A 26497-nucleotide genomic window follows, 5' to 3' on the forward strand; every position below is an offset into this window, starting at 1 on the left:
ATTTTAATGCTTTATGTATCAATGGCTTATTTTAAAATAATAGAAATTTTTTAGCTTTAATGTGTACTGTAGCATTCAACTTTTCCATGATGAGTTATATCAATTTTATATCACAAACTTTACCATCTATTTTTTAAAATTGTATTTAAAAGTTAAAAAAAAGTAAGAAAATGGATCTTTTTCTGTTTTTTGTTTTTTCTTTTTTTTAGCTCAGTTTTTAAAGGATCAGCAGTGTGTGTGTATCATTTATCTGATATACAGACTGTGTTTAATGGGCCCTTCGCGCACAAAGAAGGGCCCAATCATCAGCTGATTTCCTATCAGGGTAGAATTCCGTATCCTCGCCCTGGAACTGTAAGTATCTAGGAAAGTTTCTTTGTCATTTTGCTTTTTAAAAAATATAATTTAACAAGATATGAATATCATGTTAATGTTTTTTAAATACAACCATGGACCTACTGATATACTCATAATTTTTCAGGTCATTTGGGATTTTACAAATATATTATAGCACCCTCTACAATTTTTTCTAAGTATTATTATTAATAAAATCTCTTTTAGACTTCAAGACAACTGGGTATGTGAAACAGGGCAGAGATATTTCCAAATTTTATTGACATAAAACCATAGCTTGGGAAGTGTTAACATTTTGGTGGCAGCCTAAAAGAATTTGAATGCTAGTTGCTTTTTAACAACCCTTCCTGATACTAATGAATCTCACTTATTTTTTTTTCCTCAAAGATTTTATTTATTTATTTGACAGAGAGAGACACAGAGAGGGAACACAAGCAGGGGGAGCGGGAGAGGGAGAAGAAGGCTTCCTGCGGAGCAGGGAGCCCGATGTGGGGCTCGATCCCGGGACCCTGGAATCATGACCTGAGCCAAAGGCAGACGCTTAATGACTGAGCCACCCAGGCACCCTGAATCTCACCTATTTTAATAAAGGAATAGCCATACAAGAATTAATTTAGAGATAAAACATGTAGATCTTTGAATTTTATGGGATATATTTAGGGATATATGAAAAATTATATGCTATATATTTCTCAAAGAAAGAAAACAGTATGTGTAAACAAACACAATGAAAGTGATGTTATAATTCAACAAAATATTTATAAGCTATAAAGTTTTGAGGTATACAGGTATATTAGCAGTATTAAGAAGTACACTGAAAACTAACGTTTCCAGCTGAAGTTATAGACAGTGCACTGACAGACTGGAATTGAACTTTTTTTAGGACAACAATGATCATTGTCCTACTATTTGTTTTTCATTTGGCCCCTTATAAGGCTTTATTGAATTCTAGAATATTGATTAGTTTTTGTCTTTATAAAATGTCATAGAGTACACTGAAAAGAGACAATCAAGAGGAATATAATTTTCGGTTGACTATCAAGAGGAATATAATTTTCTTATATTTTTGCATTTCATAGAATATGATTATATTTATTTTATATGTGAGTAAAGAATGGTTTCATGGAAAATAATCAAAAGATAGCTGTTAAAGTATTATTTTCTTGAAATATTTCTTTTTCCTTTTTACTTGAATATGAAATTCCCTCCACCAGTATGCTTTCAGGTATTCATCCCACATAACTTTTACTGATTGTTGATTCACTTTATTTTTTGTCTTATTATTAGAGTTTATTTGCAGTGTATTATTCAGTCCTTTATTTTCTCATCATTCTAAATTATACTGCTGTCAAATTTCTTTGAAAAATAAGAAAAATAGTTTGCTAAGCCTTTAAACCTATTTATTCAAAAGTAAAAGAGCTCAAATTTTGTTCCCTGGCTAAGAAGCTCAAAGATTAATCATTGATACATCTTTTACAGGAACAATTAACCTTTAATTAACTGGAAAGATTATCATCATTACTCTTTAGCTATGAAACAATTAAATTTTAAAGAGCCACACTTAATCATGGCTGGGGACAAAGTCCTATCATACAATTCACAGTATCCTTTTACATGATCTCTTTTCGATGCTCATAGCTCAACAGAAAGTGAAAATACTTAATTATTTTGTGTAACACAAGGAAGATATCAATAGATATATTGATCTTCGGGTACCTCAACTTGGGGTGTATTGGATAAGAAGCACAGATTATTACATAAGAGGAGGCGAAGTGAAGGGGAAGGTGAACAACTTTCAGATTCCATGATAACTCAACGGCTTTCCTTATTTCATTCAGTGTATTTCATGCGTTCCCAGGTGACTCACTGATAACCTGTTCAAAGATAAATCTTCTTTTTGAGAATTGCTTGCTATTTGAAGTTGACCAAGTCATTGCTTTATCTTAATACAGAAAATTAACAGGTGATTGTGACTATATATGCTTTCATTAATTATTCTTTTTAACAACATACATATGGGATTCATACAAGAACAGTTGGTTTGCAAACTCAACAAAATTCTAATTTCCTCCAAGTATTACCTTAAGAGAAATTTCCCAGGTAAACAAACAAAACAGGTAAAAAAGAGCCATGCTCACTGAATCAGGTTTGAGGCCTCAGTGAGTGTATGTAGGAGCTAGTTTATACACAGTTTACAAGAGTAGATTGTATGCACTTTATCTCAAGTAAGGATTCACAGTACTAACTTGAGATCAGCATGGTGAGAGTAGTTACAGTCTGGAAACTGACAAGTATTACAAGTCAGGGATTTTTTTTCCTGAAGAAAAGCCACCCGTTCCCACCCCTTGTAAAGACTTCTCACCGGAATGACAGTTCAAAAAGACTCTCAGGAATCATACTGAGAAAACCACTCATGTCAAATAGCAATTATTCTAAATAAAATGTGGGAATAGATAACCCCTTTTAGTACAACAAAATAAACCAATGCTAAATTAGAAAATTCTGCTAACAGTCCCACTTTTCGCTATTTCCCCAGCTCCTAAGAATAAGCATGTTTTTTTTCTGTTGTAAAACAGCGTGGTATAAGCCAGGGCTTAGTAACACACATCTGGAGCTGACGCCGTGAAAAAAAGGGAGTAGTCAGTCCTTGAGACATATTTCTATAATGTGGTTTCTTACATCTGGTGCTGAGACCAGAGCAGCTCCCTTAAATAAAAAAATTGTCAGATGAGTGATCCTTAGGGAGTGAAACAGGCAGGGTGGAGGAAGACCTCTGGAACTCCTTCTGGAAAGCATACCTCCCAGAAGATCTGGTCCCTCCACCCTTCTCTGAGCAACACACCAGGAAGTTTCAGCTGTCTGACTCAGAGTGGCCAGTGTCTGTCTTTTTCCTAGGCTTCCAGGGTTTAATATCCCACTGCTGTAGCAGGAAGACCTACAGCAAGTGACCCAGAACAGTCCCTCTTCTCTGGGGCTAAAAATGTTGCTTCTGAAGTCCTCCCATGAAGTATCAACTGTGATTGCTCTACTTTATTTCCCTACACAGTAGTCCAGTTGCCGGGTCAACCTCATAAATACATGACTGGATTCTTAAAGAAATGACAGGGGGGCAGGAATTGTATACCCTTATTCTAATGTTCCCTGTAGGTGATTCTCTTAAAGCAGGGTTGATGGCTATGTTAGCAAACTGCCCCAGTCAGTGGGAAGAAGCCTGCCCGTTGTGTCATAATGTTTTTCCATAAGTAATTCAAGTTTGTGGAAGAAACAAGACACCTTTGGTATGTTGCAAAGGGCAGCCAAAGACTGCAGATTCTCTCTGTGGCTGAGCTAACACATTACATTATTCTGTTGCAACATGTATAAAGCTTCCATAGAAAATTGTTTTTGCTTATACTCTTCTGTTTAAAGCAGAACCTAATAAAAGTGTTCTGTTTTAATACCTATTTATAAGTGGACCAGAACCATCTGCTTTCATCATCGTGCCTGATACCTGGTGCAGCAAAAGAACACAAAAAACTCATGACCCACATAGTGGTGGCCAGAAAAAGAGAACTTTATTTCTGGTACTTTTGTTGATTCCATGCATCTTTTGGTGGTTCTTACTTCTAGTCTTCATAGATGTTTAAAACTTTGTTAGGGAACTTTACAATAAAATTAAGTACATAAGGTGTGTAGACATGAAAAATTCATTATATGTTTTTTCATATCATTATTCAAGACACATGAATAAAATAGACAATAAATACTATTGAAGTCTAGGTGAGAGAGAGACTGTCGTGGGACAGCCTTATGTAGAGAAGGCATATAAAAAATAGGAGATTGAGCTGGCCCCGAAGGCAGTCAGATCTGGATAACTTGGGTGGGGAAAGAATGATAGTCCAGACAAAAGTTACAGCTTACATTATAATTAATTTATAAGATATAAATTAATAAGTGAGTTCTAGAAGCTCTGTCTGAGCTAGTAGGACTGGAACAGAACACTCCTGTCAGCAATGGGGGATAAATGGAGGTGAAATGAGGACCAACTGGTGCATAAGTACAAGTCTTCAGCTATGTAAATCTTTAGGCTTTAAATAAAGGGCCTAGATTACCAAGGGTTTAAGCATGAGATCAGTTTCTCTCAGAATACAAGTTTCAAAGTCCAGTGCCAGAAACTACCCCAGATTCTGGAATGCCATTTATTTATGTCCATGTATTTATCCATATACCACTCATCTTTCAAGTGTTTAGGTCAAGCTCCCCTTGACCATGCCAGTCACTCCTTCTCTGACTAGTTTTGCTTTTATTTTCTGTATTCTTTAACCTCAGCTCCTACCTCTTTCTTCCACTTTGTGCTCTGTGATCCAGCAATGCCCCAGGAATTAAAGTTTCCTAAATATTCCAATTTTTTTTTTTCTATCTCTAAACCTTTTCACCAACCCTGAGAGCCTTAAGTTCTCTACTATTCTGAATTCATTTAAAAAATATTGGCTCTTACACACATATGGCAATTGATCATGAACAAAGATTTATTATTTATTTTATATTTGTCTTAAATTATTATTATATGCCTTGTTATTTTGCTTTGAAGATGCCCATCTTCCATACCAGAATACTTATGTCTAGAAGATAATGGTGGCTTTTTCTTATGTCTCCCACTGGGCACATCAAAATGCTTTTTGAATAAAAAGTGTCCAAAGAATAAATACATGAATTAAGATATGAATATGTTAATATTGAAAACTAGGATCATGGATGTGAGATTTAGGAGCATCAGAGGACGGCAGATGTCAAGAATACCTAAAAATAGGAAAGAAATTAAGTTGAGGGCAACAATTGCTGATATTTCCTTAACATGGCATTGTTACTGTTCCTAGCATTTCACCCAACACTTTAGTAATCAAAACACTTAAAATGTCTTTACTCAAAAAAGGAGTCCTTATCACTGCTCCATAAACAGAAAGCTAGAACTGGAAAAAAAACAACAGCTTAAAGGAGAAGTTTAACCCAAACTACTTAATGACTATTTGTAGAGCTCAATCAGCCTTCCGAAGAATGAGACACCAGCCTCATTCATGGACAGAGGCTTTATTTTATGGCAGCATGTAGATGTTATATTATCTTGAGATTTCAGTACACATGCTTTCACATATCACAAGGTGGGGGATAAGTTATTCGCATCTTATTTATACTTGGTAGCGTTACACTGAGCAAACTCGCAAGTCCAGATAGAGAATCTACAAAAGGTAATCCATTTTTCTTCTTGTCACAATCATTGTCACTCATCCTGTGTCTTATCTGCAAAGTTTATGCCACAAATCAATGGAAAAAATTAATTATTGTCAAAAAGGCTTGTTTTGTAATTTTGAAAATACTCCTACCGTGAAACACTGGTTTCTAAGCACGAAGTTCATAAAACCAAAGTCCCAAATGGGGGACATTTGAATGAATATAAAATAACTGATTTGATTTGATTTGTTTGGTTACCTATTTAATAAGAACACTTTTGGGCACATTAGGCATAATTTTTAACTGAATTTAAATTAAGTAAAACCCAGAAACTAGACACTTAACAATTTAATAACCTTATCGCACATGAAAATAATTGCTAACTGGAAATTATATAAATTGCCTAGTAATATATGCTAACTTTGGATCTTCCTGGACCTTACAAATGAGAATGTTTGCAAATATTTAAGGAGACATCTCAGCTTAGCAAACCATAATTAGTGGTGTTTTATGAGGAACTGGATTGCCCGTGCATTTGTTCTTTCCATTTTTTCATTCAGTGAGCAATACATTTCCCTTTTTCCACTTTGTGTGAGGAATGAGGGTAGAGAACACCCATAATTCTACACTTTGCAGAAGCATGGAACACTTCCATCATTTTAGAATACCCTCAAATGAAATTCTTTGTCCCCATTTGGTCTTTTTTGTGGGCAATTTATAAACATGTATATTTAAATATAATGCTTTTTTCCTAAAAGAAAAACATATGAGCCCTAGATGAAAGTCACTTGAGGGGATAATGAATCAGCGGCTTACTCTTATTACTTGTCTCATTATCTCTCCTTAGTGAAGTCATTTAATTGCTCCCTGTGCCTTTCTATAAAAAAGAACTGGGCGCCTGGGTGGCTCAGTTGGTTAGGCGACTGCCTTCGGCTCAGGTCATGATCCTGGAGTCCTGGGATCGAGTCCCGCATCGGGCTCCCTGCTCGGCGGGGAGCCTGCTTCTCCCTCTGACCCTCCCCCCTCTCATGTGCTCTCTGTCTCTCTCATTCTCTCTGTCTCAAATAAATAAATAAAATCTTTAAAAATAAATAAATAAATAAATAAAAAAGAACTATATTTACTGGTCCTGTAAAAAGTTCTAGTAATGTTAACTGGTCAAAATGAGTCTAAAAATTGCATTCAGTATAATATTGTCTAAGTGAGTGGGGCAACATTAGTAATTCGCTGAGAGTTATTTGCAAATGTGGGTCGGCCCAACAATCCTGGTCCAGAGGCACTAACATTGTGGGATAGCTGTTGCAAGGGTTTAACCTAGAGGTCGCCGTGTTTTGGGGGTCCCTAAAGTTTTTCTTTTTTTATATTGAGTTAGCATTACAATTTTGGCAGATTTCACATAAAATTCCACATTTCTATTTTCTGTTGAAATCTGGCCACACCAGGCATACATTCCTGCACAGGAGCAATCAGTTAGAAATGAGGGTTCATTGCCACTTTTGAATAAGGTACAACTTTCCAATCTGTTACTGTCCCCATTACATCCTACAGTTTGCCCAGATGCTGTACCCATTGCTATTGATCAGAAAGTTTGCTTTGTTGCCTTCCTTTACCTTCTACCTCTCTTAAGAGAATAAATGAAAGCTATAACAGAAGTGCTTTTCTTTCAAGAAAATATGACAAAGTATTTTTGTTTTTGAAAGTAGAAATATTGTCAAGTATTTAATAGGATTACACAAATGTGTGTATGTGTTAAAGTTTATACCTAACAGTTTTGCTTGTCTAACTTAACACTTGGATCCTATTAATGGATAAGTTTGAGTTCCAAGCTTTAGCAGCTCCCAGCCTACCCCTGAGCTTGGCCTCAGATGTCCTATAAATGGAATCTTCTCCCCAGAAGCCCTTGTCATGCCTTCTTTTCAGAACTGCTGAAGCTGTCCAGCAGTCCTTTTTCAGATCTTATTATTGCTTACTGGCCAAAACAGATTATCATTATCAAATTTTCCCTAATAACACTGTTGCTGGCACAGAATAAGAATAGAAAAGTGATGGGTGGGAAGGGTAAAAGTTATATACAAAGTGGCATCAACTGCTCTCTGAAAACAAATGGGGTAGGACCAGTGGACTTAGCCTTGCTCAAATGGTTCTTGCGGCAGCTCCCAGCCAGCCATGTGCTCACAAAGGTCAACAACCCATACACTTACAACCATTCTGGTTTTCACTGTTAATACAGTATTCAATAAATTACATGAGTTCTTTAACACTTTATTATAAAATAGGCTTTGTGTTACATGATTTTTGTCTAACTGCAGGCTAATACAAGTGTTCTGAGCATGTTTAAGGTAGGCTCGGCTAAGCTATGATGTTCGGTAGGTTAAGTGTATCAAATGCATTTTTAACTCTCAATATTTCCAATTTATGATGAGTTTATCAGGATTATTACCCATCATAAGTCGAGGAGGATCTGTACTTACAACAACTTAAGCCTCTAAGTATTTTGAAAAGTAGAGGCTTTTGGTTATCACTCAAATGAAGTAACTATTTACTAACTTGGTTCTTTTTAAAATATTTTATTAGTGCCCAGGAGGAGCATTTACACCCAATATGCGGACCACTAAGGAATTCCCAGATGATGTTGTCACTTTTATCCGGAACCATCCTCTCATGTACAATTCTGTCTACCCAGTCCACAGAAGGCCTTTGATTGTTCGTATAGGCACTGACTACAAGTACACAAAGATAGCTGTGGATCGAGTAAATGCTGCTGATGGTAGATACCATGTCCTGTTTCTCGGCACAGGTAAGTATTTGAGCTCAAACTATACTTTAATGTGTAGCAGAAGAGCATAATAGGTAAGGACCATAATATTGGAACCAGAGAGACTCCAATGTTGATGTCTGTTGGACCCTCACTGAGGTATTTAATGTCTCTATGCCTGTTACCACATCTGTAAAATGGAGTTAATGAAATAAATTACTTCATAGGGTTATTGTGAGGAACAAATGGGTTAATATATGTAAAGCACCTAGAACAGTCCCTGGCACATATTATAGTGAAATATAATAATTATGAGCCGAATGAAAGGATGGGAAGAAATTTTAAGCATGGGTAGTTCCTCTCAACTGAAGCAAATACGTGGAGCCATTTTCCAGTGATAATGATAATGATAGATAGTTCTAGATAACATTTAAAAGTGAATTTAATAACAAATACAGATAGCTTTTTTGAAAATATTAATGGTAGTATTTTAATACATTTATAACTGTAGTTTGCCAATTTACTTTAATACACAAGTTGAGTGAAAAATACTCTTGTTTATAGATCTACATGAATGTGTAATGGCTGGCTTTATAGCAGTGATTCTCAAAGTGTGTTCCCCAGACTAACAAAATCAATATCACCCAAGAAGTTGTTAGAAATACAAAGTTTAGGGCTCCAGTCCAGGAACTCTAGGGATTCAAGACCCAGCGATCTGTGTTTTAACAAGCCCTTCAGGTAACTCAATATACACTAAAGTTTGAGAATCATTACTCAAGAGAAAAAACTCTAGTTTGCCAGTCACGCAGTAATTAACATCTTTCAAACATTCCTGACCACCTTGCAGGGAGTGATGAAATCTCTTTACTTACAATATCATAAGTACTTTATGAAATTAGGTAATTCCTCTACTAGCTTACGAAAAAGACATGTCTGTAAACCTCATTATAAGATATACAATGGTGCAATAAGTATTCTGAGCTAAGAAATGAATTTGCACTCAAACTCAATCAGTTTAAGATGTGGATATATTTTCTTGGCTAAATAGTAATTTCAAAGTGTACCTTTCTTATGAAATTCTTATTTTGTTCTTACTTAAAACCCCAGATCTGAATCTTTCACTCTCATATAATTTCAGCTTGTATTGGTCTGAGGTTGAGAATCTGCTGACATGTACGACTTGACATCCTCTTTCACACTTGGACATATCGGTGGTTTCACTGATGCTCTCTTTGTTTGCCCCACACCTGAGAAATAATCCTTCCTTCCCAGACTAACCATTCTCTAGTCTGTTCTCAATTTTATTCTTTCCTGCCATTTCCAGGACCTTTCTTTATCAGCTATCTTCTTACTCACTTTATTTGTTCATTTCATTCTCTACTATATCCTTGGCTTAGAAACCTTACACCAGAATACAAAACTAAACTACACCTTAACCCATTGCTCACCCTCTGCTAGCCTGCTGATTTGGCCAAGGTGTTCAAAGTCCTCATGATAAGAAAATCCAATGACCTTTAACCATGAGGTACTTCCATCTCCTCTTTGCATCATTTGGTATTGTAGAGTCACTCTTTGCCTGTCACTTCAGCCACAAGTAACTTAAGTTTCTTCTCAGTTTCCCTCATGAGCCTAGCTTCCTCCTGCTTGTGAGCATAGGTATCCCCCAAGATTCTGTCCACAGTTCTCTTCTTTTTACATATTCTTTGGCCATCTCATTTATTCATTTGGTTTTAATTATTATGTGCAAACAAATCCCAAATCCCTAGTCCTTGTCATTTCCTGAACTCAGTATTTGCATTTACATCTTACTTGTTTTTTTGTATTTTATTTTATTATTTAAAAAAATTTTTTAAGTTTTTATTTTAATTCCAGTTAGTTAACAGTGTTAATATTAGTTTCAGGTATATAATATAGTGACTCAACACTTGCATACATCACCCTGTGCTCATCACAAGTATTTGTCTGACTTACTTCACTTAGCATTATATTCTAGCTCTATCCACATCGTTGCAAATGGCAAGATTGCATCCTTTTCTATAGCTGAGTAATATTCCATTGTATATATACCATCTCTTCTTTATCCATTCATCAATCGATGGACACTTGGGCTGCTTCCATATCTTGGCTATTTTAAATAATGTTGCTATAAACATAGAGGGGGATATATATCCCTTTGAACTAGTGTTTTTGTATTCTTTAGTAAATATCCTGTCGTGTAATTGCTGGATCATAAGGTGGTTCTATTTTTAACTTTTTGAGGAAACTCCACACTGTTTTCTACAGTGGCTACATCAGTATGCTTTCTCACCCAACAGTGCCCTGAGTGTTCCTTTTCCTCCACATCCCAGCCAACATCTCTGTTGTTGATTTACATCTTACTTTTAGATAACACAAATTGTGTAACTCCTTAACATTTCAGACATCATGCTTCAAACTCAATTTATCCACTCCGAAGACTCTGGAAGCAGTGCTTAATCCAGTCTCCCATATTTGTATTCTTACTGCACGTTCCTTTCAACGTTCCATTTCTCCATGATATGTAATTTCTCTCTAGGCATATCACTGTGCCTGGTAAGCTCAATAAATATTTGTGAAGATGAATTGAATATCATGACCATATCCACTGCTACTCATATAATGAAAGGAATTCATAACTATTTGCAAAACCTCATCTTCATTTTGCGAATAAACTGTGTTCTCCAAAGATGTAACCTCCATATGGATGACTTCGAAGAGTTGCTCTTAGCTTTAGTTCAGATTATCTGGCATGGAGTTTGCATTTTTAAAAAAATTCCTGAAGTGAAGTGGTAATTTTAGAGTCATACTTCCCCCTAATATCTCATATTACTCATAAAAAGTGACTGTTTTTTTTTTTTTTTCCTCCTTTTGGAACTTGTGTTAAATGTGAACTCTGATGTCACAGTTGGGTTGTTGTCTTATGATTTGCATAAAATATGTAGATTTAGTGGATGGAATTTTCAAATCTTTATGAACTTTGTAGAAGGCAGTAAGAAACACTTTTGTACAAATTCTTTGGCTTTTCTTACCATATAAGTATCTGGCACCTTTACAAAGACTTTTTATGTTGGTATTTAAATATTTGAAAACGGTATTTAGGCATATGTTTTTAACTGTACTGGGAAGCTTCCCTAATGATTGCTTACAAAGCCACATGAGTCTCTGAAAGGCTCTACTGTAATGGGAAACTACATGCTATAATAATACCTCTGCCAACAGCATCTTTCTGAAGAGATGATAACTTACTAAACCATTGAATCTTAGCCTCATGGTCATATCAGACTGCACTAGAATTTAGAAGCAGGGATTTCAATTTACCTGAAACTCTAATGCCAGTATATTGGTATAAAAGATGTATTGCCCAAGTAGTTCTTGGCTTACTGGTGAAATTTCTTCAAAAGAGAGTTCTCGGTGCTTGTTCGCTACTAAAAGTGAATAGGATAGCCTTTTCTGAAATGGAACTTGGGAAAATCACAGGTCACCACTCCCAAGGATTTCTAAATGTCTTAGGAAGGGTATAATATGTCATGGTGTTGCCAAATTCCTCACTGCCAGAGAGCTTTTCAGCTGTTATAAGTAAATAATAATGTTCCAATTATCGCCATGAGGCAAGCTTCTCTCATCGCTTCCTTCTCTCTTTACCATTATTGGAAATTTCAGAGGAATTCAATGAAGACATTAGTTGTCAAAAAAGATGTCATAAAAAAAAAACAACTTACATGACAGTTAATTGGAATACAAATAGGATATTATGTAACTATATTCACTTTGAATATTATGAATAATTTTGTCACACCCAGAATCTCCGCGGTAGTTATATAGGCCCAATGCCTGCTAACCATTACGATTAGTTCCTTACGGTGTACTACTATATCAGCTGAGTTTGAGAGGCTGGTAATCTGACCCTCCAGTCCCCTGGTACTACTTCATTATATTTTGTGTATTGCCAGATGCAAAGATAGATAGATGATAGATAGATAGATAGATAGATAGATAGATAGATAGATAGATAGATGATAGATAGATAATAAATAAGAGAAAGAAAGAGAGGGGAGGGGAGAAAGAAAGAAGGAAAGAAAGAAAGATAATTTGAGCTTTGTCTTCTCATCTTTTATTTCTTACAATTTGTGTTAATCAATGTCTAACCTAGGGTTCAGCAAACAACAACCTGGACCAAATCTAGCCCATTGCATGTATGGTACATAAGCTAAGAATGTTGTTTCACATTTTTACATGATTGAAGAAAAATAACAAGAAGAATATTTCGTGAGCACTGAAAATAACAAGATTTGTAGATTACTGTGTCCATAAATAAAGTTTTATTAGAATATGGCCACCTTCATTCTTTGACATTTTTCCTGTGCCTGCTTTTGAGCTGCAATGCCAGAGTTGAGTAGTTGCCACAGAGACGTTTAGCTCACAGATCCTAAAACATTTGTTATTTGGCCTTTTTGAGAAAAAGTTTGCTGACCTTGTTTTGTCTGATAGTTGGATAATTTTAGAAAAATGAAGACTTCTTAAAGAAGCTATTTTCTAATATGTAGATATAATACAGGAATTCATAATGTTGCCCAAAATAAATATTTCTCCTTTTATCTTGAGTAAAAGATTATGCTGCTGTTCTATTAAAACTTTAAGTAAACTTAGTTTCTACTTTATTACGTTCCCATTCATTCCTGCTACTACCCCTCTAAAAAACATCTCATATTGAAAAAAAAAAAATGTATTTTCAGGTCAGTGCTTTGTTTTATTCTGTAGCATTTGTTGATGTTTTGTAGTATCTTTGTTTTGTTCTGTTTTGTGTATGTTGCTTTGTTTTGTGCTTTTAGGTCTTAGTATTAGTGCTGTGGGTATTTGTGTGATCCTTACTCCCCTGCCCCCTTTTTTTTTGAATCTTTAGGAAAGGCTGTAAACCAGCAGGCTAGAGCTCACACAGGATTAACATTTCTGTTTTAACTTTGCCACCTACTGCTTACATCCAGGGCATTTGTTCAGAGCTGACTGTATTGCACAGTGAAGACGTTTTTGCCTGTTTTCCTTTTGCCTCTGGAGTTATGAAAATATTTAAGTGTCTGGGTCAGGTTTAGACACATTCTATCAAATTTATATTTTTAGCACTATATATGAATCAGAATGACATGTGGTTTCTGATGAAAGAACGATAGTATTCTTGTGAATGGGTGTTAGCAGTTTGGGATGATTTAATGCCATTATGATTTTTAATGTAAGGTCGATACATGTGGTGTTCTGCCAAAGTTCTTATATAGTGTGTACTGTTTCATGCTTCTTATTAGCTTCCGTTTCACTGGATGAGCACTAAGTTGGAATGTTGGCTCCAGTAAGTCCTTTGAAAGTGTGGAGTTTTGAAGTGTGTGCCACAAATATGACTAAAGCCTTAATATGTTTGCCTTGCAGCATTACAGGATAACTACCTTCATAGTAACGACCCAGTTTTGGCAGTCACATCTCTTGGAATGGCACCCTTAATGAACCGCAGAGCCAGGCATTTTGATTTTTAAAGAGCTCCCTAAAATACTCCGTGTAAAATTTGATAGCCGGAGCAGTGCTTTTGAGCTCAGAAAAGACTCCTGTCAGTTGGAAGCTGTGCATGAATGTCACTCTGAGGATAATGTCTAGACTTCCCCTTTGCTTAGGAATAAGGAACAAATCCCTTTATAAGTCACTGGTTTTTAATAACATTGTGGTTCACTGCTTTCCAAAGCAGAATCTGGAAACTTCTGAGAGTTTACCAAGGATTCTACTGGGATTTTCACAGCGGGAAAAACTAATGGAACAGAGTGGAATGATGGCTGAATTGACAGAAGATGATAAATCATGGTGTGATGACTGCTTGATCATGTAGAAGAGTAGCAGAAAGGGTATATGTAGAGACAGAGAGAGAGAGAAAAAAAAAAAAGGAAGGCAGCCCATAGAGTGATTGCTAATCCAGAGATAAATGTTCTCATTTAAATTTTACTTCCTAAAGACAGTTTATTAAAAATACATACATGGCTAATTGCTGAAAATTTTTTATGCCGAAAAGCAGATTTTTTTTCTTTAAGTTATTCTTCAGAGATACATTCTTTTAAAGACAGCATACCATCTCATGTAATGATTATGTAATTTTTGTGTTCTTAGTTTACCTGAACAACCCATTTGTTTATTCAGCATTCTGCTTATTATGCAAAAAAGTATACTTTTCAAGTTTCTGAAATGTTTTATTACTATTTTAATGATGTTAATTACATTTATTTACAGTACTTACCTTTTCCAGACATGTTATTGACTCTCATCCAGCCCTTATCATTTACTCTGTGAGGAGTTGTGAGAATGCAGACTCGATGGGAGACAAGTGTATTTGTGGGATTTATTCATCTCTGTATCTTCAATACTTAGAATAGTGCATCACTCAAAGTTGCCAGTCAATGGATATTACTGGAATGAATGAGTGAATGAGTTGCACTTATCCTCCATCATGTTTAGCAGAAGGTCAGATGAGTTAAGATCACATAGATATTTGGTATACGATACAACTAGAATATCAACTCTTGCTGTCTGAATTTACACCCTGAGCATTTATTCTCTTCACATTACTACCTCATTGACCATCACCACTTTATATTATTTACCTTTTATGAAGTTAAGGTAATTTCATTTATACTTCTCATTTTACTGTGAAAGAAATGTTTCATCCACATAAGTCAAGACGATGTTGTTGATGTGCTGACACACATCAGCATTGTTTTGTTTGAGTGATATCACTCACTTTTGCCCACCCATATGTTGTCACCAAGTCTTACACATTAACAAGATACATCTTATAAGGTGACAGAGAAGACTTGAAACAGATTGGATTTGTGTGTGAATTAACTCTGCTAGAATTTGACCTGTGAATCTGATCTTTTTTATGTCAGTTACTATATAGTCAAGAAGGAAGGAGATTATATTTTGGGGGAGAGGAGAGGTTGCAGAAATGGAGTAGGTCTTCGCCTTCATTTTTGATTTATCACTAAATCTTTGCACATTTCCAATTTTTTTTAAATGGGGCTTATCTCTGTCTTCAGTATGTCTTACAAACTCACCAAAACACATGCAAATCTCTTTGGCATGGTTCTATTACTTAATTAAAATGGATTCTGCATATTCAAATGATATATTTGGAGGATTTCAGAATATCATGCAAGGAGACCGTGCCTCTCAACAGAAGAGATGGTGATGATTTGCTCTGCTACACTGACTCTTTTACTATTTAATCACTGATATTTTCCTAGACCTGAAAACAACTGCAGCCAAACCTCATTCCTGTATGTTGCCTTCATTTAACCCTTTACTCATAAATGAATGTAAGAAAATTTTCTAGCATAAAGACAAGTTAAAGTCTTTTGTCTGTGTATTAAGAAATAACCACACTATGTTTTTGTTCTTGATGTGCTGCCAAGTTTCTCTGAGGCAGACTTGGCAGCTTTTGTCCCTAGGAGAGGAATTCACAGCCTTAGACTCAGCCAGGCCAAGCCTTCTCAATGTGATTACCCAAAGGAGGGCTATAGCTGGCTCTCAGGTGTGGGGGTGGTTTCTGTGGAAAGCCAGCTTTATAAGTTTTTTGTTGTTGTTGTCATTTTTTTTATTGACCTGAGAAGAATTCAAATTTGTAGAAAATGGAAAGAAAGGTTTCATTTTAGAATATGAAATATAGTATAAATTGGAATAAAAAAACTGAAATTGGATTTTCTGAGGTGAATCTCTGGTACTAGAGTCATAAATGTTTTATTTAGTTGTATGCTAGTTTCCTCTTTCACTCACGTGGCAGGTAGAATAATAGCCCCCCAAAGGTTACATCCTAAGATCTGGAACCTGTGGATATGTTACCTTACATGTCAGATTCTGTTATAGACCTTGTGATGAGGAGATTTTCCTGAATTTGTTATAGACCTTGTGATGAGGAGCTTTCCCCTCTTCATTGGGTCCTCTCTCAAACTGCTGTTTACTTGCACTCCTTGACCTCTTCCTACTTCCTCCTGTTCACGTTTCATTCTTTTCAACTGGAATGGCCATTCCCCTCTCAAATCTTGCTGGTATGAAAGGAGATAGGGTAATGCAGAAAGGACTGGGTGACTAGGTCACTGAGATACAGCCGTGCCACCTCTGATGCTGGTCTATAACACCCAGAATTCTCTGGGTGTGCTCAATCTAATTACATGACTATGTAAAAGCAGAAAAACTTTTCCTGGCTATCTTCAGGGGGAGATGTGACAATGGAAGATGTGTCAGAAAGATGTGATTCTGCTGGCCTTGAAGATGGAGGAAGTGGGACCATGTGCCAAAGAATTCCACTGGGTTCTAGAAGCTGGAAAACTCAAGGAAGCAGATGGTCCTTACAGTATCCAGAAAGGAATGCAATTCTCCTGACACCTTGAGGTTAGCCCACTGGGACCCATGTTAGACTTCTAGCCTACAGAACTATAAGACAATAAATATGTGTAGTTTTAAGGCATGAAACTGGTGGGAATTTGTTATAGCAGCAACAGTAAAGTACTGCAAATGGGTTTGACCTCTAGCTTCATTGAAAGATGAAAGATGAAAATTCTCTTAAGAATTTCTAAAATAAAAATAATCAATCTGATGTTTTGAAACTCCAGCAAAGCCTTTGCTCATAAATGCAGAAATATAATATGTTTTGTTCTATAGCTGCTTTTCAACCAGTGCAGAATAACGTAGTGATACATTACAAAGATACCATTTATTCACTCATTAGAATTTATTGAGCCTATTGCATGCCAGGGCTTATGGTATATAAAGAAAAATAGCAACAGCACTTACCTTGAAGGAACTCATGGCCCAATGGAGGAGGCAATTCAATCTAATTTAATAAATATTATGGAACCAGTTATGTGACAGGCACTCTCACAGGTGCTTGGGATGCACCAGTGAACCAAAGAGACAAACGTCTCTCTGTTCTTCTGGAGCTTACATTCTACTGGTAGAGAAAATGACCATAATGCATAAACAGATTATATAACCTGTTTGAATTTGATCAGTGCTATGAAACACACACACACACACACACACACCCATGGTGAAAGATTTTAGGGTTTGTCCCATTGAGATGGTTAGAGTTTAGCAAAGACTTGAAAAAATAAGAGAATATTTAGGGAAAGAGCATTGTAAACTCTTCATAGAGACCAGTGTGTTAAGATCTATAATGTAAGGATCTGTAGAATCCAGGAAGAAAGTGGCTGCCTGATTCACATTTGAGATCGTTTTCTGTTGCTACTTACCAAATTACCAAAAGATTAGTGGCTTAAAACTATACATACTTGTTATTTCAGTTTCTGTAGATGAAAGCTTGGCTGGAGTCTCTGCTCAGGGTTTCACAAGTCTGCAAAGTGTAAGCCAGACTACATTACTTTCTGGAGTTTAGTGTCTTCTTCCAAACTCACATGATTTTGAAAAAAAATATTTAATTTTGATGCAGAAATGAGGCAAAAGCAGTTCCCTCCCACAGGGATCTCTGTTGGTCATTCAAATCATAGTGGTTTGCTCCTTTAAAATTAGCAGTCTTTCCCTTCAATCTGCTAAAATGGGGTTTCATATAATGTGGCATAGTCATGGGATTGACATGCTATCAATTTAGCATTTTTCTTTTGGTCAGAAGCAAGTCACACGTTCCACCTGCACCCAAAGGGAGAGGATATACAAAGACCTGGGGGTAACCTTGGAGTGGGTCAGCCGCTGCCTATATGCATTTTAGATAAATCACTTTGGCAATGATGTGGAGCATGCATTACAGACAGAGAAAAGGAAACCAGTTAGGAGACTTTTTGTTTATTATAGGCAAGAGAGGATGAAAGCCTAAATTAAGACAGGTGTTAGAAGTTGGAGGTTGAGAGGGATTACCAGATTAAAGAGATATTTTGGAAGAGGTAAGGACTTCATGGTAACAAATTGATTTGGGAAAGGTGGAAGGGTGAAAACTGTGTTGAGAGTGCTTTACAGATTTTTGACTTGGCAAATAGATGGGAAGAAGTACCATTCACTGGTCAAGGGAGTATGGAATCAGCAAGCAGATTTGGAGAGTAACAAATTCCTTTCTGAACGGCACACCTACACTTTCCTGTGACCTGTTCTGCATCATAGACTGAGTTTATCACCGAAATACAGTACCTTATCAAAATCTCACAACGACCCTATGAGTTAGAATCAGTACCCTCCTTTTACAGTTACGTAAACTGAAGCTTTGAGAAGTTAAATGGCTTTCTTAGGGTTGTGACGCTACTGGGAACAGTAATTAAATTCAAACCCAAGTCTGCCCCACACTGAGTTAAAGATTTGGTGAACCATTTGGAGGAATCAGTCAGAGTGTTGTTCAGAGATACACTTCAGCAGAGAGGGCTGTGCTAAGAGATGTAGATACTGGAGTCACAGCGATGTAGGTGTTAGCTGAATCCATGACAATCCTTGAGGCCCCACTAGGAGACTATTCAGATAAGAATTTAACTCTGGGAGCTCATTTAAGGTTAGGAAAATCAAGAGCGTTTACCAAGGAAATGGAGAAGGAGCGATCATGAGAGTTAAGCAAAGAGGAGGAAGTAGCATCATGGCGGCCTGGAGCAAAGAGAGCCACAGGCAGGAAAGAAGTGGTGGAGAGCATCAGAGGTGGCACGGCTGTAACTCAGTGACCTAGTCACCCAGTCCTTTCTGCATTACCCTATCTCCTTTCATACCAGCAAGATTTGAGAGGGGAATGGCCATTCCAGTTGAAAAGAATGAAACGTGAACAGGAGGAAGTAGGAAGAGGTCAAGAAGTGCAAGTAAACAGCAGTTTGAGAGAGGACCCAGTGAAGAGGGGAAAACTCCTTTCTGTATCCGAGCACCCAGAAACTTAGGTTGGTGCTCCAGGCCATGGAGCATCCATATGCAATTTGAACTTGGACAATGAATGCACACAACAGCCTATCTTCCAGTCAAAATGGTGCAGGAAAGTAGGTTAATTAATGACCATAAAATTTATTAATCTCAGATGAGTAATTCTTTCCCCAGATGTTGAAGGGTTAAATAGAAAGAGCCCCAATTTTGCATCTTTGGAAATTTAGTTGCTGCATCCTGTGTAGGACTAGTTATACCTACATAGAATGTACCCCTGCATTATTCAAAGTAAGTCTATTTGGTTTAAGTTAAATGTAAATAAATTATTTATGATATAATCCAATAAGGATACTAGAATGTGATGTGTATGTTTGTTTTACAACATCCTCAAACGTTAATTTTGTGATTTCTGTGACAGTATTTGAGTATTTGGTTGTATTACTAGGAAACTATAATAATGCAGATGTTGATGGGTTATCACATGGTCTAATACTAAATTAAAATTTTTTTCTAACACTCGCAGAGAAGATTAGGTTCTAGAATCAGAATAAACAAGCATATTGTAAACTTATTAAACGCATTTTGATACATTGGATATAGCAGATTTTTTCATGAAAACACACACCTTAGTTGAATAAATAAGTCAAATTTTACAAATGGCACATTTTTCTGCTTTCTGATTTTTTTTGCCAAGCCTCAACCAAATCAAAACTCATAATTTAGTACTTCTTATAGAATTGCTAATTTAATAAAATTGTTGGCATTAAGATTTCTCTTTCAACTTTGCCCCAGAAGACTACTTTTCAATCAACTTATCCAAATGTGTAACTTTGAAACTTGACACAGCAGTAATGGATGCAAGCATGTGTGTGCTTACCTGTGATACTGTAGATCTACATATGGCAGCATGATATGGCAAATGAAAATTTCCAGAGACTCCTCATAAAGACCAATTCTAATTTTGGGTGGGATTTTCCCAAAACCTTGTTAAATACAGAATAACTTGTTAAGAATAAGTATAATAAGTTATCCTTCTGATGTAGTTTTTTTGGAGTAGTGTTGTTGGGGTCCGGAGCCATCTACCAAGAAAGAATTCTTGACGTCTTTCGTTCAAAAAGTGGTTTTATTAAAGCATAGGGACAGGACCTGGGCAGAGAGAGCAGCTGCCCCCGGGATTGTGAGGGGCAACTGATTATATACCTTGGGGTTGGGGAGAGTAAAGATAAGGGAAAATTCCTAAAGGACTTTCATATGCTAAAGAAGACTCACAGGATCCTAGAGGCCTTGCTATTGCCAAACTAAGGTAGTTTTCCCTTTAGCAAGGCATTAACATTAACACAGTTGGGGGTTTCCCGGAGGAATGTTATAATCTGCCTATTTCAACTATTTGTCAAAGGGCTGCAGGTTATAAGGACATTTAATTTTATCTACATTTCCTTCTGCCTTTGTGTCCCACATCACTTGGATGATTCTAGACTAAGAATTAGGGAACAGGCTTTGACTTCAAAGGACCTAGGTTTAAATCCCTCCCTCTATCACTTGTCAGTGTTACGACCTCAAGCAAATTATATAACATCCCTAAGCCTTAGTCTTAATTGTACCTTATTTTTGAACATATTTCAAAGATTGAATGAGATGATATATGTAAAACCCTGAAGGTACTGCCTAGAAGTTAGTAAATACTCAGCAGGTACATGTATACTTATATCTACATAGTAGATATATATTTATTGGAATCAATTATATATCTATGAATATAAATATACAAGTATATATGTATACACATAAATATTCTTGAATTCCTACTATGAATCCTGATACTATCCTATTCACTAGACATAAGCAGTGAACAAAATACAAAAATGCCTCTCCTTTCATAGACTTAATATTCTTGTGGGAGGAAACAGGCAATGAATAATGTGTGTATAATTATTTTCAGTATTACATTTGAGTACACTGCATTAGAAAAAGCAGAGCGAGAAAAACACCTAACTACAGGTGGTAGGTAAATCTGCTGGTCATGTAGGAGGCATTTCTTTTATCTGGAAATTATAGATAAAAGTAAAACACTGGTATATGAGAATAGTAAATAACATATGTAACAAAGAGTGGGAGTAAAGAAAGATAATTTCAGACCATGGAGAGTAAAATTAGTTATAGTCTCTGTAGAGTTTACAAGGAAGGTTTACATGGGCTCTCTCCTTTGATCTTGAACAGCCTTGTCAGGTATATGAGGTATATCCACATTTTATAGAGAAATAAAAAGATTACAGGAAGTAGGTTTGCTCAAGTTCATCCCAATTGCAAGTGTAAAACCAGAATGAATACAATGGAAATAGAGGACACTATTGCACGTTGGTGGAAGCAGGTGTATTTTCTTTTTCAGTAGTGATGTAGGAACTGCCATTAAATGGGCTGTTAAGAGCAACGCTTACCTACTCCCAAGAGCTCACTGCAAAAAGAGAACCACCAGGGAGCTCAGTTACACACAGTGTTCAGCCTGTGCGGGAGCAGCGCAAATTGGTTGTATCCCTTCTAATGTATCTGCTATTAGGTGATCTTAAGAGCAGTGTCCTGAATTAGTAGAGTAGCTCTACTAGGTCTGCTTTGGAATATTTACATTCTACTTTATCATTTTAGTGACAACCGGAACATAATTTCAGTCTACAGCTTTACTTAATTATATCTCTTAAATTATTTTTTAATTTCTCAACTTACATATGCCTATTTTTTTTTTTAGATATATACTCCCATCAATTTTTTTTTCATTTTTTTATTCTTATGTTAATCCCCATACATTACAACATTAGTTTTAGATGAAGTGTTCCATGATTCATTGTTTGTGCATAACACCCAGTGCTCCATGCAGAATGTGCCCTCCTCAATACCCACCACCAGGCTAACCCATCCTCCCACCCCCCTCCCCTCTAGAACCCTGTTTGTTTTTCACATATGCCTATTTTTTAATCAAGAAAGAGATGAACAAAAAAAGAAAAGCCATCCTGGTTTATATTCCCTATTTGAAACCAAATGTATTTCAGCCTTCAAAAGTATTTGAGTAGAAAAAGGTAATTTGTGCCTAAATATTAGGTAAAATGGCTTGCAGAAGCTTGGACCACACCCTGTGAAATACATAGCTCTATTTCTGCAGTGAGACAGAAATCTTCAAACCAAGTATAATAAATAAAAAACCATAAGTAGCCCTCAGTGCAGGTCAGGTTTTGTGACCAAATTAGTTCAAGTCAGGACAGATTTTACCTACAAAGACACTTAAAAACAAAAACAAAACAAAAAATTTTTGAAAATTAGAGTTGCAGGAAAAAGATAATGGGCCTCCATTAAAAATCGAGTGTAATCTCCTACGATGTAGAAGGATTATACTATAAATACTAATTATGTTTTCACTCTGTTAGATAATTACAAATGGCTCTGCTTGGCTTTTTGAGGGGGAGGGGGGCATTTTATTTTACTGGCACTTAAGATTCTAAGAAATATTGTTTGCTTTTTAGTAAAGATGTATTGGTTCACAAAGCTGGAAAACAATGGTAGGGTGGCTTTAGATGTGGTTTGACTAGGGCTCTAGCTTCTTTCTTTGGAGTTTGGGGCTGTCTTCTCCTTAGCAGGGAGCAGGAATCAGTTTTGTCCTTCTGTCAACTATTGAGCTGTTAACAAATGGTGGTAAGGTTCGGAAAGATATTTGCACTTCAATCAGCTCTGCTAGAAAGAGGGTCAAATCTGGTTCTCTTTGTTCTTCCTATAAACCTGAGTTTCCATTTTGCATTATTTCCCTTTAGACTAAAATACATTCTTCAGCATTTCTTCAAATGTAGAAGGTCTGCAGCCTACAACTTTCCCCAGATTTTATTTATCTAAAGAATAGCTGATTTCATCTTCATTTTTAAAGAATATTATCACTGGATGTGGAATCCTGGGTTAACTCCTTTTTATTTTTTTTTTCTTTCGGCATTTAAAAAAGTCATCCCATTATCTTCTGGCCTCCATTATTTCTAATAAAATGTCATCAATAGTGATATCCCTTGTTCTCATGACATAATGTCTTTTTTCTGGGGTTTTTTTTCTCTAAGTTTTTTTTTCTATAGCTTTTGTTGTCAACAGTTTAAATATAATATAATGTGCCTAGGGGTGGCTCTTTTTGTCTCTATTCAGCTTGAGTCTCACTGCATTCCTAGATGTGCAACATAATATTTTTTATCAAAATTGGTCCCCACATGGGGCTCCCTGCTCAGCAGGAAGCCTGCTTCTCCCTCTCCCTCTGCCTTCCACTTCCCCTGCTCTCTCTCTGTCAAATAAATAAATAAAATCTTAAAAATAAACAAACAAACAAACTTGGGAAATTTTCAGCCATTATTTCTTCACATATATTTTCTTCCCCAGTCTCTCCCTGCTCTCCTTTCAGAGCTCTACTTGCCCATATATTAGACCATTTGATAATGTCACACATGCCCGAAAGGTTCTGTTCACTTTTCTCATTTTTTTTTTTTCCTGTGTTCTTGCAAGTGGATAATTTCTATTGATCTGGCTTCAAGTCATGGACTTTCTTCTTTCAACTCCAGTTGGCTACCAAATCTATGGAGTTTAGATTTTATTTTAGTTATTTTATTTTAGTTATTTTAGTTATTTTAGTTATCGTTGTCAGCTGTCCATTTGACTTTATATAGTTTTTATTTCTTTGCTGAGTTTTTCTATTAATTCATTAAACCATGTCTTCCTTTCATTTCTAAATTTCTTTTCAATATTTTCAACATATTTATGTAGCTATAATAGCTGCTTTAAAGTTGTCATTTGCTAAGTTTAACATCTGGATAATTTAACTTCTTTTTCTTCTTGACTATTAGCCACACATTTTCTCGCAGTCTCTCTCTCTCTCCATGTATAACAATTTTTGTTGTTGAATACTGGACATTACAGATAATATCTTGGCTTTAGGTTCTGTTATCTTCCCCTGAAGAGTGTTCATTCTTGTTATAGCAGACAGTTATCAGCCAATCATGTAGAATGTGTTTAGACTTGTTTTACTCTTTGTTAAAAATCTTGTGTTCAAGGTAAGTCACTCTAATTTAGCAGGATGCAAACTCTAAACCCTCTCCCTTGTATATCCTATCAGGTCTTGGTTACAAGTTCTGTTAGGACAGCCCTAAAATTAAGTCTTACTCTAAAATGTGGTACTAACTCTTACAGGCTCAGGCTTTTCATGTCAGCTGGATGCCAGGAGTTTTAACAAGGTGTTCATGAGATGTGTGTACTCTGGTTGGGCCAGAACTCCCACCTCACTTAGGATTGCTCTTCCCCAGAACTGCTCAAACTATCATTTATCCATCCCATTCTCCCCATAGCAGCTGCAACTGGTTAAGCCTTGGGTGGTCCTATTCTGCAAATACATATCCCAGGAATCAGCAACAGACTCACAGGGGATTTCCACATGGACTTCTTCTGGAACCCCTTTTCTGCACAGCTTTGTCTCTGTGATACCGTGTGCCCAGAATTAATTTGCTTCTGTTGCCCCAAATTCTCACATCTGTCTCCTCAGCTCAGTGGGACCACCATGCACTACTTGGATAGCAGCTCTTTCCACCTCTGTTGGGAAATTGTTCCCAGGCAGAAAGTGGAGTGATCATGGAGATTATCTTGTGAGTTTTTCTTCTTTTAGTCATGTGCTGTCTATTATCCCTTACCTAGAAAGAATTGCCTCATGTAGTTTGTCAATTTTATAGTTGTTCACTGCAGGAAGGCTCTTCCGGTATTAGCTACTTCATCATGGCCAACTGCCATATTGCCCTCCAGAAAGATGTTTTGGAATGCGTTTTCCACCAAGTGTTTGAAAACAGCTATTTCCTTTATATCCATGCCAACTAGGTTTTATCATTATTTTAAGATTTGCAGATTAAGTGGGTATTTTTATAATTTCATACATATATATACAGTTTTAAAAATGGATGTACTTTTTCATATATACACAGTTTATATACAAATCATATATATATTTATATATATATATAATTATATAATATAATTTTCAAAATGTCTGAAACTTTTGCTTGGAGACTCTCCAAAAGTATTTTAGTACATCCCAAATAAGTCATTGATTTTATATATTAGTAGAAAATATATTATTTGAGCTAAACTTAAGCAGAAAGAATATTAAAAATTAATAGGCATATAAAAAACTAATTTTGTAGTCTCTTCTTTGACAAATACAGACAACTACCAAGAAACAATATAGTTTACAAAGAATTGTAATACTCAAATGCTTGAGCAGATATGTATTTCTTCTGTAAAGTTTGTTTAAAATCAACCCTTCTAAAAATTTTAAGTCTGTGGTCTGACATGGGAACCAACACCCAAATTTTCTAAGAAACTCCCTAGGTGATTTTGAGTGAGATAGTTTGAACACCATATTTTGAGAAACTATTTGTTCAATAGAACATGGTCCCTAAATGAACATGGATGGTAGATCCTTGGGAGTGAAATGAAATTAATGGTATCAGCAAATAAACTTGAAAGTCACTGAGTTCTGTATTTTCTTCACAGTGCAGTAAAGTATTTTAACAACTCTGAAAGGTTCTTCAGCAAGAAGTAAAGAAACCTCTTTAACCTAGGTTAACCTAGTACTATCTAAATTGACTTGACCCTACAAACTTTTTAACACCATCACACTTCAAGAGATCCTGGATAGATAGAATTTGTTGATACCATCTTCCCAAGGGCCTCCCCTCAAATAGAGACACTGAGATGCCTTTGATGGCCAAGTGGGGCTCTAACTGCCCTAAGGGGTGCCGCTGAAGGTTGTCAACATCAGGGCACTTAAATTACCTATTGAGTGTGAAAAGCTCTGTTAAGTGTGAGAAATTGTGCTAAATGACCTAGTTTAGAAATATTTCTGTTGTTGTTGTTGTTAAAAGAACATTCATGAATAGAATCGCTACCTTTTAAAAGTATATTTGGTAAACTATTAATAAAAATTATAAATTTATGATTCAGTTTTAGCCCCCCATTTTTAAAAAATACTTTTAAAAGAATGTAGCAGCAGTTTGATAAACTAACAGGAAAAAATCTATTTTGAATACATATTTAAACTAACATGAAACAAGGCAGCCAACTGGTAAGATCTAATTTTAGAAACTTATCATGTAGAATGTCCAATCATTCTTCCCTCATTTATCTATAAAGCTTTCATTTGTCACACAGAGTTATTGCAGGGTTGTTGTTTTTTTTTTTTTTTTTGGCTTTAATTATTTTTTTTTATTTTAATAAATTGGTTCAGAAAATCAAGATGAAGGA

At 36.0% G+C, this 26497-nt stretch overlaps 1 protein-coding gene across 2 annotated transcripts in view; it reads left to right on the plus strand.

Annotated features, from left to right (window-relative positions):
- Positions 1 to 26497, plus strand: part of SEMA3C (semaphorin 3C) — a 181516-nt gene that overhangs the window by 117149 nt on the left and 37870 nt on the right. For both annotated transcript variants that reach the window (XM_064575357.1, XM_064575356.1), the window contains exons 11-12: positions 210 to 354; positions 8137 to 8359. In XM_064575357.1, coding sequence (XP_064431427.1) covers positions 210 to 354; positions 8137 to 8359 — 368 coding nt within the window. The remainder of the gene's footprint in view (positions 1 to 209; positions 355 to 8136; positions 8360 to 26497) is intronic.

Source organism: Mirounga angustirostris, unplaced genomic scaffold (assembly GCF_029215605.1).
Source record: "Mirounga angustirostris isolate CCGP_5_RB_7025 unplaced genomic scaffold, mMirAng1.0.hap1 SCAF_12, whole genome shotgun sequence".
NCBI lineage: Eukaryota > Metazoa > Chordata > Mammalia > Carnivora > Phocidae > Mirounga > Mirounga angustirostris.